The sequence below is a fragment of the Ooceraea biroi genome, chromosome 12 (assembly GCF_003672135.1).
Source record: "Ooceraea biroi isolate clonal line C1 chromosome 12, Obir_v5.4, whole genome shotgun sequence".
NCBI classification, from domain to species: Eukaryota; Metazoa; Arthropoda; class Insecta; order Hymenoptera; family Formicidae; genus Ooceraea; species Ooceraea biroi.
This window is the reverse complement of record NC_039517.1, coordinates 3,444,858-3,461,442: the sequence shown is the minus strand read 5'-3', so window position 1 is coordinate 3,461,442 and position 16,585 is coordinate 3,444,858. Positions and strand designations below refer to the sequence as shown.

The window sequence follows — 16,585 nt, the reverse complement described above, 5'->3', positions numbered from 1 at the left end:
TTTGATTAATTTCTATTATATACATTTAATTTTCAGATCTACAAACTTTTTGTTTCTTAATTCTAATTGTTAATTTCTAATAATGCGGCACATTTCTCACATTTTTCGTGTATTCTCAACATAGTTTTCTTAAATAAAGTCCATTATGTGTGTGTCTTACATACGTACATATATCATTATAATAACATACGTATGTGTTTTGAGCGTATTTGCGCAGTGGCGAATAAATCGGTAAAAAGTTGATTGCGACTAAAATTGCAGTTCGCTTATGCTATGTCACTATAATAGAGAGCTCAAGCGACTCTTACGCAATTGCAGATTAGTTACGGCAGATGCACATTGCGCGGTCTAACGCAGTCAGGCAAATTTTCATATTGCTAACGTTGTCTAGCATTAAGACAACTACTTAATATGCTGTTGATTTACGTGTAATTGCATATTAGACATTCCTCACATAGAATATCGTAGTCTAAATTACATCAATATCTCGCAGCATTTGTGCAAAAATACGAATCCTAATGTTGTAACGCGTTAAATTTGTGCAATCAACTTTTTCCGAATGTTTTCTCCACATTAAAACGCTGTTGCAATAGCTGGAAGATACTATGCTATATAAAGAACGATTCGAGTGGCCGATGCCATATTGCCACTTGCCACATGTTATATTGCCATTTTCTTCACATGTGTTTCACGAAGATTCCAGTCATTTGAGATAATCGTCAAACTTGTGTGAGATCCTTTTAGAACACGCCAATTGCGGACTGTCTTGCATCAACTGTCAAGCATTAGCCTGAAAAAGTTTGTTAATTTTTTTCCACTTTTATTAGTTGCAAGAATCACATGTGGGAGAAGAGAATGAACGAAACGTTTCCAATTCAGTCTCCTATTAATCATTTGTTCTATTAATCATGTGATGGTATATCTTTGAGAATTAATTTTCTACTTCCATCTTGCTTTGATTAGATCCGCTCCCTTTTCACCGATCATAATTACCACTGCGTTTATATTGCCTGACGTTATCGTCGGCATGATTGACGCATCAATCACCCGCAAATTGTCAATTCCGTAGACTTTCAGTGTAGGATCTACAACTGCCATGGGATCGTTAGCTGGGCCCATCTTGGCGGTGCAGCTCATGTGATAGATCGTCATCGTATAATGTCTCACGAGGCAATTCCAGTACTCGTCGGTGTATAATGGTAGGTGCTTGCAATCGGGTATCGGTTTGTCGTGGAATCTGGCACCGAATCTTTTCATGCTGTTAGTCTCGCCGAAGGCGATGGCTGCCTTCACTCCCTCGCGCAGTACCGCCACATCATCCGGATGAGTAAGGTAATTGTGATACAGCAACGGGTTATCCAACGGGTTTTTCGATTTCAGTCTGATGTAGCCACGCGACTTTGGTCTGAGTATCATCGGGAACACTCCGAAAACGTCCTCGTTTTCAATTTTTTTGAAGGTATCCTGATAAAACGAATCTTTCAAGCAGTGAGCGTTCTTCACGTGACTGCCACCGTCGGAGGTGGTTGCCGAGGAGGTCAGCATGAATTCAATGTCCGGATAGTCGTCTGATTGATTGGCGTACTTGGTCGAGATAAAGCCGACTGCTTCGAGGCCGATGCTGGACGTCAATGGACCATCCTCGGTCACGGCGTACCTCAGCGCCGAGTTGATGTTCACCATCCGGTGTATGACGATGCTGACCTCGTAATCGATCGGAAAGATGAGTCCACCGACCGCTATGTGATCTTGCAGGTTCTGCCCGACTCCGGGTAAGTCTTGGACCACAGGTATTCCCAGTTGCTCCAGGTGGACCCGCGGTCCTACTCCGGAGAGCATCAGCAATTGGGGACTGTTGATAGCGCCGGCTGAAAGGATCACCTCCTTTTTAGCGTACACGATCTCCTCGCGACCGTCCCTGATGAATTCCACTCCGTACGCTTTCTTCTTCTGCGGATCTATGAGCACTCGAGTCACGTGGCTCCACAAGGACAGATGAAAATTCTTTCTCAGCTGAATAGGTCGCACGAATGCCTTGGCGGTGCTACACCTGGCACCACGTCGCATCGTATACTGGAACAAGGCAAAGCCGGTTTGCTGTTCGCCGTTTATGTCACGGATATCGTAACCCATCTCCTCGCCGGCCTGAAGAAACGCTACACCCAATGGAGTGACATAAGGGCTGTCCTGCACGGTTAGATATCCCCCTGAAAAAGTCCGGGAAGACGATTCAATCTAGTGCCGTAATCTCATTTTCATTCTGCGTACGCGTACACATGCACAAGAAGAAAAGAATCTACGAACCTGTACCGTGATACTTGGCGTTCTTTCCTTTTGTCAGATATGGATTTCTTTGATCTTGCGATTTTTTGAAGTAGGGCAAGACGTCTTCATAGCCCCAGCCAGGATTTCCATAACTTTCCCAATGATCGAAATCGCGTCGATTTCCCCGAATATAGAGCATCGTGTTCAGGACGCTTGATCCACCCAAGATCTGAAATATTACTCAATTAGTTGCAGAAATTTCACCAAATGTGCAACAAGTAATGTCGGATAAGCGTGTTTTCTCATCGGTTTATTTCGACCGTTTCTCATTGATATGATAAAATCATTTAGAGAGGATTGACGTGATACAATGCAACGAGTGCGTACATTATTATTATTTTAAACGTTCTGAACTTTCACTTTAGTTTGCTTGCATACTTGACATTCGGCATTCTCGGCATAAAATAAAATAAAATAAAATATATGACAATAATTTCTCTTTCGTGTCCAATAATTGACGTTACCGTGGTGATTGTTGACTTCGATGTGAGCGCGATCGATTTAATCGACCTAAGTCTCTAATCAGTGCGGAACAAATTTTCCCGGGTTACTTGGGTGGGATACCATGGATGTTTGACGCAATAACTGGTTCTTTCGTGCAATGACGAAATTTCTGTTGCTGCTCAAGTTGCTCAATTAATCGTGAAGTACACTGTAGCTGCAAAACTTAAAATTGCAGGTTCGAGATCTGAACTACACGACGTCCAATGCGCAAACTTCATTATTCGGTTCTATATAATAAATCGAACGTTACATAACGCGAATTGTATATGAATTACTTTTACGCACGATATCACGTGGGAAACTAGTTTCGCCTAACTGGGCCATTAGGTGATGAAGTAATGCTGATATAATAAGGCAGCTATTACATTTCTTAATAACTGTACCTTCACGTTTTCCAAAAAAAATGTACAAATGATATCATTGTAAAATTCCAATATCACTTTAACAAGAATGCCTCTCCCACTATTATATAACGCGCATTCCTTTTATATACTTTTGCATACACTATACTTACTACTAGTATATACTTTTTATATAATTTAATTATGCAATATAAGAAACTTGATGAAGATATATCATAACGTTATTAGCTTGTTCTATTTTACATCTAATTGTCTTTCACCTTGCCTCTGGTCCAGCAGCATCGGTGATCGATCATCGCCAGACAGGCTGAATCCTGCGGCTGTGTGCGATACTTCCAGTCCACTTTGCTCTTGTGCAAGTATAATGATAGTATAGGTACGTCAGTTATCTCGGTCTCGTGACCCCCGGCCTCCAGCAGAAGTACGTTCCACTCAGAATTCTCAGTCAATCGGTTGACGATTACACTTCCGGCCGAGCCGCCGCCGATCACGATGAAGTCGTACTCTTTCCTCAGGTCTCTTGTTACGCGCGGATGATTTTCTGGATCCATCAGGTCATAGTTGAAGTACGCGAGGGCGATAATCAGTGCTGGGATTATGGTAACCTTGCTGATACCGATCCCGAGGAGAATGGTGGCCGCCTTTATGGCAGCACCAATTATTGCTGTGATACTCATCTCTGGTTACGTATTACCTGATTACTTCCAAGTAACAACGATTCTATCCAGCTCTCACAAATGATCATTCAGACCAAGTTTCAAATCACGTACATATCCTTTCGCTTTCTTGTCCGTTAAATCAAGACCGTCTCTTCTACCTCATAGAACTATTTTTGGTGAAATCTCTCCTCTCGAGGTTGGTATTGTTCCTCGCGTTATTTTATCGTGCAATTTCATTCGTGAGCCGCTTCATGGTACGACTAGTGGTTGCAATTGTGCGATTACAAGCCGGTCTCTTTGTGAAGAACTACGCGATCACAGGTAAAGCAAATTGATTGATGATGTATTATAAACCGTCGTCTTGTATCCGATGATACATCTTTGAATTCCGATTGCTGCAACGTCTTCTCTGGGATTTCTCACAAGAATCTGGAATAGTGATGAAAGTATATTTATTTAATTAAGTGTATTAGGGTACTTAACAATGAAATCTCCTCTTGATTCATGCTTCGTGTTTTCTCTCGTAGCTTTTAAGGGGCTGCTATTTAAGCGAATTAATTAGATAAAATTTGAAGAACGCAGGAAAGAGTTTGCGTCATAGATATTAAAGTTTCGAAACAGCAAACCTGAATGTATAAGCCTAGAAAGGTGAATGTTAATCCATTCTAATTAACTTTCCCTTTCGACAATTTTGCGAACGAAGTTTTTGCATATTTGCAGAATTTGCATTTTTGCACATTAAAATATGAGTTTAGTGAGACAATAAAATTAAAAAAAATTACATCTTTGAATGCTCAGAGTAACATTGAATTACATATTTATGATACGACCTATGAGGCCATCGTGTCACGATAACAGAATTGAAGCAGCTTTCTCGTTGCAGCAAAAGTATCACTTCATCTGACATTGTTTAACATTCTGATAACAAGACACTGTCACAACAATAGAATAAATTCAAGAGCACGTGGCATCAGAGTTGTTGGCACGAGCAGACAGTTCTTTGCAGCAGAGAAAGCGAAAGACTGAGACTTCGAACATTACGTTGATCGTATAAACCAAACGGTCTTACTCCCACTTTACCCTTTCTGGCATCTTTGTTCCATTGGATGCCATACGTTCTATAAACCTGTAGGAATAACTAAAGTAGCAAAACTGTGATAACACAAAAAATGAATCTGTAGAATAGAGAGAAAGCTTATTGAATAAATGAGATGAAGTCCTTGCTATTGATGAGTTAACTACACGGTGTTGGCAATACAGTGTTTCACAATTATTCTAGTTTACAATGATTTGTATTAGCAAGACTATAATTTGCATTATTTATTTCTAAAGTAGTGGACAGTTCTTATACTCTCAATAATTTTTTAGTAAAGTGTGTTCTGCAATACTGTCCGTAGCTTTTTATTACGTTCGAGACATTTTATTGTTAATTTAAAAATGAAATTATTACAAAAACTAAGAAAGATATCAATGTATTTTTCATCAAGAGAATTAACTTATAAATTGAGAAAAATGTATTATTCATTTATTATCATACTATTATTACACTTATAACTTAAGAATCTTTAAAGAATGAATTTTATTCATTCACAATTTTGCATTTCCATGAATATTACGTGCATAGTGAGAAGAATTCCGTTTTCGTCGAATGATTGATTTTGAAATCTCTTTATTACGCTTTGCCTTTTCACTCCAATTTCCTGCATTTGTACTACGCTTGGTACTACGTGTAGTCGTGCGCGATGCACCTAAAAAAAATCTGAGAAACGTAGGCCATAGTGAAAGTTCTTGTATCAAATTGCAAAAGCTAATGCAGTATTGTGATGTCTCAACTTTGATCATTAAGAATTGCGTTGCGAAGTAATAGTACTAAACACATCAAACCTCTAATGAATATTGCTAATAATCCCTCGTTAGTTAACAGGTGTTTGCATTTTCATTCAAATTGACATGTGAACTCTTTCGCAACTGTAAATTTATACTTACATACGTTTACATATCGTACTCCTCACATCTATCCTTTAATTATATGATTGGTAATCATTAATTATATAATTACGTGTTATTTAAAATGTCTCATTTTAATAAAGAATGAGCTGCACTTTTTTACGACAAGAATATTTAATGCATTTTTTATAATAAATGTAGATCATATATGCGTAACTAATTTATACTATTAGTACAAAAACACATGTAATAATAAAAACGTTATGAATATAATTAAAGTATACAATGTGAGTATATTATTATACGTGAGTATATAATGTGAATTGTTAAATTATCTCATTTTGTACAGATGGAAGTTCACATTCTTTTCATTGCTATCTTCATATGCCTGTTGATATGCAACCCTGCATACGCTGAAGTATATGTCTCAAGCTAGCTCGTTGGCGCAACATTTACTGATATACTTTAACCGAATGATAAAAACATACTGGTTTCTTCCAATTACATCATTATCTTTAGAGAAAACAATTAATAATTACATGGTAATAAACTAATCTACTCTACTATACTATATATCATGGTTGATGATCTTTTTAACAATAATTGCGTGTATATTTTGTGTACTGATATATAATTTGCGTTTCTTACATCAGAGAACTACGCAATATGATGATTGCAAATGCAGGTATCAGTTTAGACAAGACAATGCTACGGCCATTCTTCTTTAATCATGTCCGCGGCTTTCTCCGCGATCATAATTGTCGGTGCATTTGTGTTGCCTCGGACGATCGTCGGCATCACGGAAGCGTCCACGACACGTAATCCTCGGATGCCGTGCACTTTTAAATGAGGGTCCACCACAGCTCCGGGATCGTCTTCTGGGCCCATCCGACAAGTTCCCACAGGATGGTAAATGGTGCTGGTGTATTCCATCGCCACGCATTTCCAATACTCGTCCGTGTTAAATTGAAAGTGTCGGCAGGCCGGCAAAGGCATGTCGATTAACTGCAAACCGTACTCGCGGAAAGCCCTGGTCTCGAAGAGTTGCAACGCTATTCTTATAGCTTCGACCATAACGTCCAAGTCGGGATACTCCGTGAAGCTCCTGGAGTAAATCAGTGGTGGACTCCAAAGTGGATCACTGTCATTTAGCAGGATGAACCCGCGACTCTTTGGTGTCAACAAGATTGGTCTGATGTTGATAGCATCGTAATAGGATAATGGCTCTACCGCGGTTTCCGCAAAGTCTGCAGGTTGGTGGAGAAAATCCATCTGATTACTGGCGTCGAAGGCGAATTGCACGTCGGGTAGATCGCGACGATGCACGTAAGAGGTCTGCACGAACGCACCACACGCTGTAGGCCCAGTCGCGGCTAAGGGACCCATGTGAGTCTGCTTGTAATGATAAATATCCTTTATTTTCATTGCGTTATCTTTGGCGGTGGCCGTCTTGTTGCTAACAGCAATCACCAGGCCGTCCATAGTGACATGATCCTGAAGATTTCGACCTACGTTGGAGTCCTGCAACACTTTTATGCCATGCTTTGCCAACTCCTCTGCAGGGCCTACTCCCGACAGCATTAGGAGCTTGGGTGAGTTAATCGTGCCAGCCGACAGAATTACTTCCTTCTGCGCGTAAGCGACTTTTACAAAACCGGTTGCAGTCGACAGATACTCCACTCCTATCGCCTGCTTGGTTTCCGGGTCGATCAGTATCCTCGTCGCGTGGGCGCGCGTTCTGATTATCAAATTCCGCCGTTTATACCTAATGGGTCTGATAAACGCGCTGTTCGTACTTTGTCGCGTCCCATGCTTGGACGTTGTCTGATAATGTTGAACGCCTATCTGTCTATCAGCGTTCGCGTCCACCAAATCGAATCCCAGTTCCTCCCACGCGTTTATCAGGATTTTAGTATTTATGTCGGTGTAGGGAAATCTCTGAACACTCTGATAACCGCCTTGACTGTGATGATGAGGACTTTCTTTCAGAACCTAAGGAAAAAAGGAATATTAGTTAAGAATCTCTGAGTAATATCTAAAGAAGTTTTATGTAAAATAAATTGAAATCTCGTTACCTCTGGATCTTTGTTATTTTCCGATTTGAGAAAATGTGGAAATACATCTTTGCTGCTCCATCCGTGATTTCCATGTTCCGCCCACTCGTCGTAATCCGCTGGGTTTCCTCGAATGTATATCATGTAGTTAATCGTGCTGGAGCCTCCCATTACCTAGATATGACATCTAATTAGATGGATTTGTCGATTGATTGTTCATCCAATTGTTCACATACGTACTTTACCCCTAGCCCAAGGACATCCTCCTTCTCTCCGAGATCGACACGAATGTGCTTCCGGTTGTGTACGATACATCCAATCGATGTTGCTTGCTTGTAGCATGGAAGCAAATGCTGGAACGCCTGCGACTTGCGGTTCTTCTATTCCAGCTTCCAATAACAGTATCTATAAATGTGTAAAGGAAAAATATTTTTGGAATTTTATTAAATCTCAGAAAATTGTTCTATTTTGAGAATTCTATTATTAAGAGAATGTGAGATTGTATATTATAGAAATTATGTCATCATAGATACAATCAGTAGTTTATTGATATCTACACAGAAAAAAAGTAAGTGTCACATCAAAACTTATATACTTGTATATACGCAACAATATTTATAATCTTCGTAAAAGAATTTAATAATCTTGAATTTCAACTATATTATAATCTTATTTCAATATTATAGTTGTCACCTGAAGAATACAATATAATTATGTTCTCGACTAGAAAATGCGTCAAATAATAACGGAATAAGATCGTGGGCGTGGAGGTAAGAGACGTATTTTCACGTTGACGGGATTATATCTTATATCTATTATTTATTTATATAGAAATTTATTTATTCGACCACAAACTGGTTATACAGTGATGACAAATCACGCAACGTTTCGACCCAACTATTTCGGTCCTTCTCAAGCGTGAAAAAACCCCAAACTTTAGTTTGACATAAAAGTCGCTTTCTAAAAGGAAAATAAAAAATAAAAATAAAAAATGAATATTAAACTTATAAATGATACAATTAAATACAGTGTCCAAGTGTAATAAACTTACTGGCAGAAAACAACTTTAACAAACACTCAGATTAACAAGAGAAGAGTGGTGTCACACACCACAGCAGATGAAACACAAATGAGAGAGAGAAGCCAGCCAATCAACAAGCAAAACAAAGTCAAATCTCGAAAACAGTCATCAAACACGTTTAAAAATAGAGTCATGTATACAAGGAAGATATAGAATGGTCATTACATTTGATAAAACACATTTCCGCGATCTCTCTCTTCCTGCGATTACTTTCCTGATGTAAAACTTTAGTATTACACCAATCAAAATTATGGTTATGACACAGTCTATGATTGCTAACCACCGACTGGCAGCTAACATCCTTCTTGATATCACAAATATGTTCATTAACTCGTGTCTTTAAGTGGCGCTTAGTTTGCCCTACATAACAACAACTGCATTCCTTACAATCTATTCTGTACACTACATTTGTTTTTTGCAAATTAGTTAAGACGTCTTTACCTCTTTTAATAATACAATCGAGTTTTTTCGGTATTTTAAAAACAACATTAATGTCTAATCTATTATTTATTAAATGCACAATTATCACACTCTACCAAATTGTTAACCTCCACGCGAAGACAGCCGCGCGATGGTAATCTAAACTGAACATAACGCACAACGCGAAAACAGTTTGAAAATATGTTATTTTCTATTTAACATTGTTTCCTTTCTATTCAAGAAAATTATTCTTAAATAATAAAAATATATTTTTCTTGATTGAACTATACAAAATTGCTTTATTCAAAAATTGTTTTCTTCGTTTAACGTGATATAATTTCATTATTTAATTTTAGTTGAAATTCAAGCTTATTAAATTCTTTTACGAAGATTATAAATTGTTGCGTATATACAAGTATATAAGTTTTGATGTGACACTTACTTTTTTTCTGTGTAGATACGTTAAATAAGAGATAAAATTATAATAAACATCTAATAATGTATACTAAGCAAGACTAAATTTATTTAAATAAAGAAAAACCATATTTTACACGTTAGGTAGAAAGTGTGTATGCAGGAAGATATTACAAATACACTTGAGAATGCTCATGAGCTATTCGTCACATAACGGAAGGCGAAACAATATTCTTGCGCCATAAAAGCGCATTCCATCCTGTAAAATTGTTACTTGGTACTATGCAAAGGCGTTGTCTGAGTGAAACGCAAGTTTTATTGCACACGCATTCACTTTCCATATCGATCCTTCTACAACGGTACCGATTCCTTGTTTTTTAAAAGAATTTTACAAAAAGACATTGGCCATTGAATGTAAATGTAAAATACACAAGAATGAACATGTTACATACTCGCCATCCTTTAATTTCGCTCAATCTATTCGCCAAAACGCAGCCAGCCGAGCCAGCTCCGACGATGATGAAGTCGTATTGCTCCGGCTGGAATCCAACAGGCTTCGGAAAATTCCACACGCGATAATCTAACATACTGTTGTCGACTTCATATCTTGGGATGTTTATGTCATCCACTTTTCGCTTATGGAATATCTCGTTTGAAAATCTCACGTGTCGTTTCCTCGCATCAGATTGAACGAACTGCAATTTTAGTGAGGATCTAATTTGCTGATTCCGTATCTGGCTTTGCCAAACTGGCGGAATGTAGATGCGGGGATTATGGATGATTCTGAGGAATGATTGCGATAGCATCGGAGCATGTCTACCCTGAAAGCCGTGCCCCGTATTCTCCCCATAGTTGTCACTCGTTGTTGTAGAAAAAATGTTTGCAGTCGGGAGTGCGCTCGATGGTATTGGATGGACGTTCCAATTCGAGACTGTCGGATGATGATAATGTGATGAGTGCTCGACCGCAGGATAATTATGATCTGTCGGATACCCGAAGAGTCGTGCCACGAAGAGCAGGAACAAGTAGGTGGAAGGTTGGCAGGATGAGATCGTCGAGTGCGGAACGCAGAGTTCCGCCAGGCTCGGTGGCACCCACGACATGATTACTTACGTCGAAGCATCTGACAATGAGTCGCTCGTTGGGAGGGTATCGCGATCGCACGGTACGTTCAGATCACTCTCGTTTACACAATTATCGCCATTACACAATTACGAAGCCGTTGTCCGTTTCCTCGTCGGCGTTACTGCACAATAAAACGTATATCGTTATCGCCTAAGTTTGCAGCGAATTCAATAACAAATCATTTTTTCGTGATCAAATTAACGATCTGTCATCGAGAGAAAATTATGTGAACGATTGTTATTTATACGATGTTATCTCGTGTACCAACTGTACGCGAATGTTTGCTGCAGCCTAAACTTTAGTCTCTCGGCGATATCTCAGCTTGCGCTGCTGCGAAGGAAAGTACGCCGGGGTGTTTTAGAGAGCAATCAAATATTACGCTGCATTGAAGTTTCTTGCGAAATTTCTTGTTCAGAGTCATTTTGACGAAGCCTATGGAACGTTTAAGTGAGTGCTCTAGTTTAATGAAGGAACAACAGTATCGCATTATGCAGTTAATAATACATTCTTCTCTCAAAAGATATGTGGAGGTTACGTACAACGTCGTACGTGATGTGTGAACGATGTAATACGTGAATTTTATATGAATTAATTTGAATTATATTTTAATATTAACAAATTAGAATGGTTGCTCTGTATGCTTTCTTCGAAATATAGACAAAAAACAGTATAGCTTTCACTCGTTTTTATTCAGGGGTTTAAAATTGGTTGGTTCGTCGAAGTTTTACAAAACGCACAGTAAACTACGTACAGTACACTAAGCGTGCGAAACAACAATATAGATGTCCAAACAAGGCTATCTTTCATTTTATCACTTATATCTTTTTACATATTGATGTATAATTCACATATAATTATAATTGCTAATTTATTGAAATTTTCGATTGCACGTTACATGTTAATTTTCTAAATAAAAACATTGTGAACTATTCGTGTGCGTGACTTTGCATTTATAACATAAAAATTATATATAAAATGACCGATTCATTATCTTCGCTCCAGCTTATTTTATTTTGGAACTTAATTCTGTTAAGATTATTTAGAAGTTCGTATTTCTCTTATCAAGAGTGTTAATAGTTTATTAGATAAGTGATAAGAACTAGAAGTATAAAAACTTATTCCATCAACTTGATAAGAGATTATTAAGTGTAAGATTATTAAGTTTAGCTGTAATTGCTTGAAAAATTAAAAATTGAAAAAAACTATTGTATCTTAAATCAGTTTTTTCTTGCTATAATTCATCCTTGTATACTGTAACCTTCCAATCTTCCTTAATGATATCCGCGCCTTTTTCGGCGATCATTATTACAGGCGCATTCGTATTTCCGCTGGTCACCCTCGGCATGATGGACGCGTCGATGACCCTCAATCGTTCCACTCCGTGAACCTTCAATCGAGGATCCACGACAGCCGTAGGGTCGCCCTGAGGACCCATCTTGGCCGTTCCAGTAGGATGGAAAATCGTAAATGTCAAATGCCGCATATTGCATTTCCAATATTCATCGGTATCAGGTTGCGTATGACGACAACCAGCCAAGTCCAAATGTCGTAACCAAATTCCACGTTGTTTCATTGGTTTCGTATTTAGCATCTTCTTTAGAAAGTCCAAAGATTTCAACATCGTATCGAAATCTTCTTGCTCGGAAAAATAGTTCGCGTAGATCTTAGCAGAATCCGCCGGATCCTTGCTACGTAGCTGTACTTCACCTAAGCTCTTCGGTTTCAGCAGGACGGGGAACGCCATGAGCATGTCCGCCTCGTTCAAGATTTGTATTATCTCGTTTATTATTTCATCGTCCATGTTGAGGCTCTCCATAAGGATTCGCGCAACAGGCATGTTCCCTTGTTGTACGTGAGCATGATGAAACTGAATATTAGGATACTTCGAGGTCGGATCATTCACGTTGACGAATCCCATGAAATCGTGACCGAGGCTGGTTGCCAAGGAACCTTGATTATATATCAGATACTTATAAGCCTCATCCAACAAAAACGTGGGCGATGGTGGTACCGCACTCTCATTCTTGAAGGCCAAGTGTAAGCCGTACCAAGTGATATGATCCTGAAGATTCTTGCCAACGGGCAAATCGACGACGCTAGGTATCCCAATCTCGCGTAAATGTTGCTCAGGTCCGATCCCGGATAGCAGCAGGATTTGGGAAGTGCTAATGCTGCCAGCTGACAGAATCACCTCCTTCGACGCTTTCACGTCGATCGTTCTTCCATCCTTCAGAGTTGCACGCACTCCAACCGCCCGATTGCCATCCAAGAGGACGGCATCAGCGCGAGTAGACTTCGTCACATAGAGGTTCTTCCGGTCTTTGATCGGCGACAAGTAAGCTTTTGAGACACTCATTCTGCGACCTTCGTCTACAGTCCCGAACGCTGTGCCGTATCCGACAAAGTCGTCAGTGTTAATGACATCCAGAACGGGCACGTTCAACTCGCGGGCAGCGTTTCGGAATGCATCGAACACGTGTTGATACGTGTAGTTATAAGATCTAACGTTCAGTGGACCATTGTGGCCGCAGTAGCCTCTCGATTTTTCGATGTATCCGTGACCGCAATTGTGAGATCTCTTGAGATATGGTAAGACCTCCTCCCAGCTCCAGCCTTCGTTGCCCATACGAGACCATTCGTTGTAATCTTCCTCGTTGCCGTAAATATAGAGCATGGCATTTAGCGTGGAGCTGCCGCCGACAGCTTTGCCACTTGGCCACCTGCATAGCTTGTTCTTTGCACCGTGACAAGCAAGTTTCTCAGGCTCGACGAACCGATCGTAAGCTTCCGATGAGAGCACTTGCGTTGGAAATCCGGCAGGCACTTCGCTGAGAAACGAAGGATTCTCACCAGCCTCGATCAGCAGTATTTTCCAATTTTCTATCTCACTCAAACGATTGGCCATTACAGATCCAGCACTTCCGCTACCCACGATCACGAAATCGAACTCTCTGTCAGGATCCAAAACAATCTCTTCCGAACGGTCTGGTGGATACACATCTTTGTTACCTAAACCGCATTGTGCTGCTAGAAGCGTTTGTATCAGATATGCGAACACGTTCGCCGGCGAATTCGTAGCAGCTGCGCAATTAGCAGCCAAGCATGCCTCCATGGTTTACTTGCACGTGCAACGATCTGATTCTCCTGGAAAAAAATATTTTACAACGTATAAGATATATTTTTTTGGAATTTTACATTGAAGTAACTGCAATGAGAAATCGAATTAGAGATAGATAAAGGTATACCTGTCGAAATTTAATGCCTTACTTTAGAATATGTGTACGAATTGTTTTCTTTTTAAATGAGTGTATTCTAAATGACGATTTTTAATAGCACATCAAAGCCAAGCATTTCGATTACAACTCAGAAACGGATTAATCAGTTCGGAAAAATGTTCGTTTTCTATTTTCGTAATTATATTATTTATTTTATTTCGTTTTTAATCGAGTTTAGATTGCTTTAATCCCGTTTTTAATTGATTTTAGATTGCTTCACAAATTTTTCTTGTGGAAACTTTCCAATATCTATTTTATACAGTTGAATAAACGTATAATATAATAGATATGTTTAGTTGTCTTTTTTCACTTTTGGACTTTGACATTTCTGACTGAAGTGCTTCTACTTTACAAACAGTTGTTCTCCCTCCTCCTCAACAATATTATCATTCACAACCGCTATATATCACTCTGCCATTACTTTCCTTGAAGATTTTTTATGTTGTGAAATAGCTTTATGCTAAAGTTGACTGTTATCACTTATTAGCGCATGTTTATATAAATTTTGTATATATAAACAGTACACGATGTTATATGTATATATATAATATACAATTATGCAACTACCTACACAATAGTAATGCAGTTTATGTTTATCATCAAAGAGAATACTTTATTCCGTTAAAATTTATTCTCAGATTAATTACACGCATTTCTCCTGCAATTATTTTCGTTTATCAGTTCTCATTATTTTCAGTGATATGCTAATGCAGTGATATGATAATTCATCGAATCTATTTCTTATGTAAAACATAAACAGCCGTATAAATTATGAAGCTTGGAACAATAGTAGGACATTGGAAGAGTGTGTGTGTGTGTGTGTGTGTGCGCGCGCGCGCGTGCATTTCCGTAGAAAAATAAAAAAATTGATCCTATTTGACAGATTATTAATTGCGGAAAACGTTGCGAAGTAAATCGTAAAGTTACATATTAAATGCTAATTCTACTCAAATATATAAGACCTAAGGATATTTCAGTATTACTTTTATATATTTATAAGTAATACTATATAATACACATTAATAATAATTTATAATACATGAATAAGTGACATTAATTCTAACTAATTCTCCTTTCTGTTACGTTTACCACAAATCTATAATTATAATTGTAAGAGATTTTAAACACGAAAGACTTACCGATTAACTGTTCAAATCAATCGCGAAGAAGCTGCGATGGAATTCTTACAACGGCTCGATTCTGACTGAAGTGCTTCTACTTTACAAACAGTTGTTCTCCCTCCTCCTCAACAATATTATTCACAACCGCTATATATCACTCTGCCATTACTTTCCTTGAAGATTTTTTATGTTGTGAAATAGCTTTATGCTAAAGTTGACTGTTATCACTTATTAGCGCATGTTTATATAAATTTTGTATATATAAACTGTACACGATGTTATATGTATATATATATATATATATAATATACAATTATGCAACTACCTACACAATAGTAATGCAGTTTATGTTTATCATCAAAGAGAATACTTTATTCCGTTAAAATTTATTCTCAGATTAATTACACGCATTTCTCCTGCAATTATTTTCGTTTATCAGTTCTCATTATTTTCAGTGATATGCTAATGCAGTGATATGATAATTCATCGAATCTATTTTTTATGTAAAACATAAACAGCCGTATAAATTATGAAGCTTGGAACAATAGTAGGACATTGGAAGAGTGTGTGTGTGTGTGTGTGCGCGCGCGCGCGCGTGCATTTCCGTAGAAAAATAAAAAAATTGATCCTATTTGACAGATTATTAATTGCGGAAAACGTTGCGAAGTAAATCGTAAAGTTACATATTAAATGCTAATTCTACTCAAATATATAAGACCTAAGGATATTTCAGTATTACTTTTATATATTTATAAGTAATACTATGTAATACACATTAATAATAATTTATAATACATGAATAAGTGACATTAATTCTAACTAATTCTCCTTTATGTTACGTTTACCACAAATCTATAATTATAATTGTAAGAGATTTTAAACACGAAAGACTTACCGATTAACTGTTCAAATCAATCGCGAAGAAGCTGCGATGGAATTCTTACAACGGCTCGATTCTGACTGAAGTGCTTCTACTTTACAAACAGTTGTTCTCCCTCCTCCTCAACAATATTATTCACAACCGCTATATATCACTCTGCCATTACTTTCCTTGAAGATTTTTTATGTTGTGAAATAGCTTTATGCTAAAGTTGACTGTTATCACTTATTAGCGCATGTTTATATAAATTTTGTATATATAAACTGTACACGATGTTATATGTATATATATAATATACAATTATGCAACTACCTACACAATAGTAATGCAGTTTATGTTTATCATCAAAGAGAATACTTTATTCCGTTAAAATTTATTCTCAGATTAATTACACGCATTTACACGCAGAGCAAAGCTT

General features: G+C 38.0%; 4 protein-coding genes across 4 annotated transcripts in view; 1 reads left to right on the top strand and 3 right to left on the bottom strand.

Annotated features, from left to right (window-relative positions):
• Positions 1-16,585, top strand: part of LOC105280513 (flotillin-2) — a 69,542-nt gene that overhangs the window by 27,634 nt on the left and 25,323 nt on the right. The gene's annotated exons all lie outside the window — the stretch shown is intronic.
• On the bottom strand, positions 108-4,762 carry LOC105280505 (glucose dehydrogenase [FAD, quinone]). Its single transcript, XM_011341103.1, has 4 exons — positions 4,681-4,762; positions 3,452-4,279; positions 2,305-2,494; positions 108-2,207 (listed from the first exon to the last, which is right to left on the bottom strand). Exons 2-4 carry the CDS (start codon positions 3,866-3,868, stop codon positions 940-942), a joined length of 1,875 nt encoding a protein of 624 aa, XP_011339405.1. The 5' UTR covers positions 3,869-4,279; positions 4,681-4,762; the 3' UTR covers positions 108-939.
• On the bottom strand, positions 5,356-11,461 carry LOC105280504 (glucose dehydrogenase [FAD, quinone]). The gene is made up of 4 exons (XM_026974291.1): positions 10,159-11,461; positions 8,092-8,256; positions 7,873-8,025; positions 5,356-7,789 (listed from the first exon to the last, which is right to left on the bottom strand). Exons 1-4 carry the CDS (start codon positions 10,867-10,869, stop codon positions 6,506-6,508), a joined length of 2,313 nt encoding a protein of 770 aa, XP_026830092.1. The 5' UTR covers positions 10,870-11,461; the 3' UTR covers positions 5,356-6,505.
• On the bottom strand, positions 11,564-15,390 carry LOC105280503 (glucose dehydrogenase [FAD, quinone]). Its single transcript, XM_026974290.1, has 2 exons — positions 15,306-15,390; positions 11,564-14,035 (listed from the first exon to the last, which is right to left on the bottom strand). The coding sequence occupies exon 2, from the start codon at positions 14,001-14,003 to the stop codon at positions 12,123-12,125; it is 1,881 nt and encodes a 626-aa protein (XP_026830091.1). The 5' UTR covers positions 14,004-14,035; positions 15,306-15,390; the 3' UTR covers positions 11,564-12,122.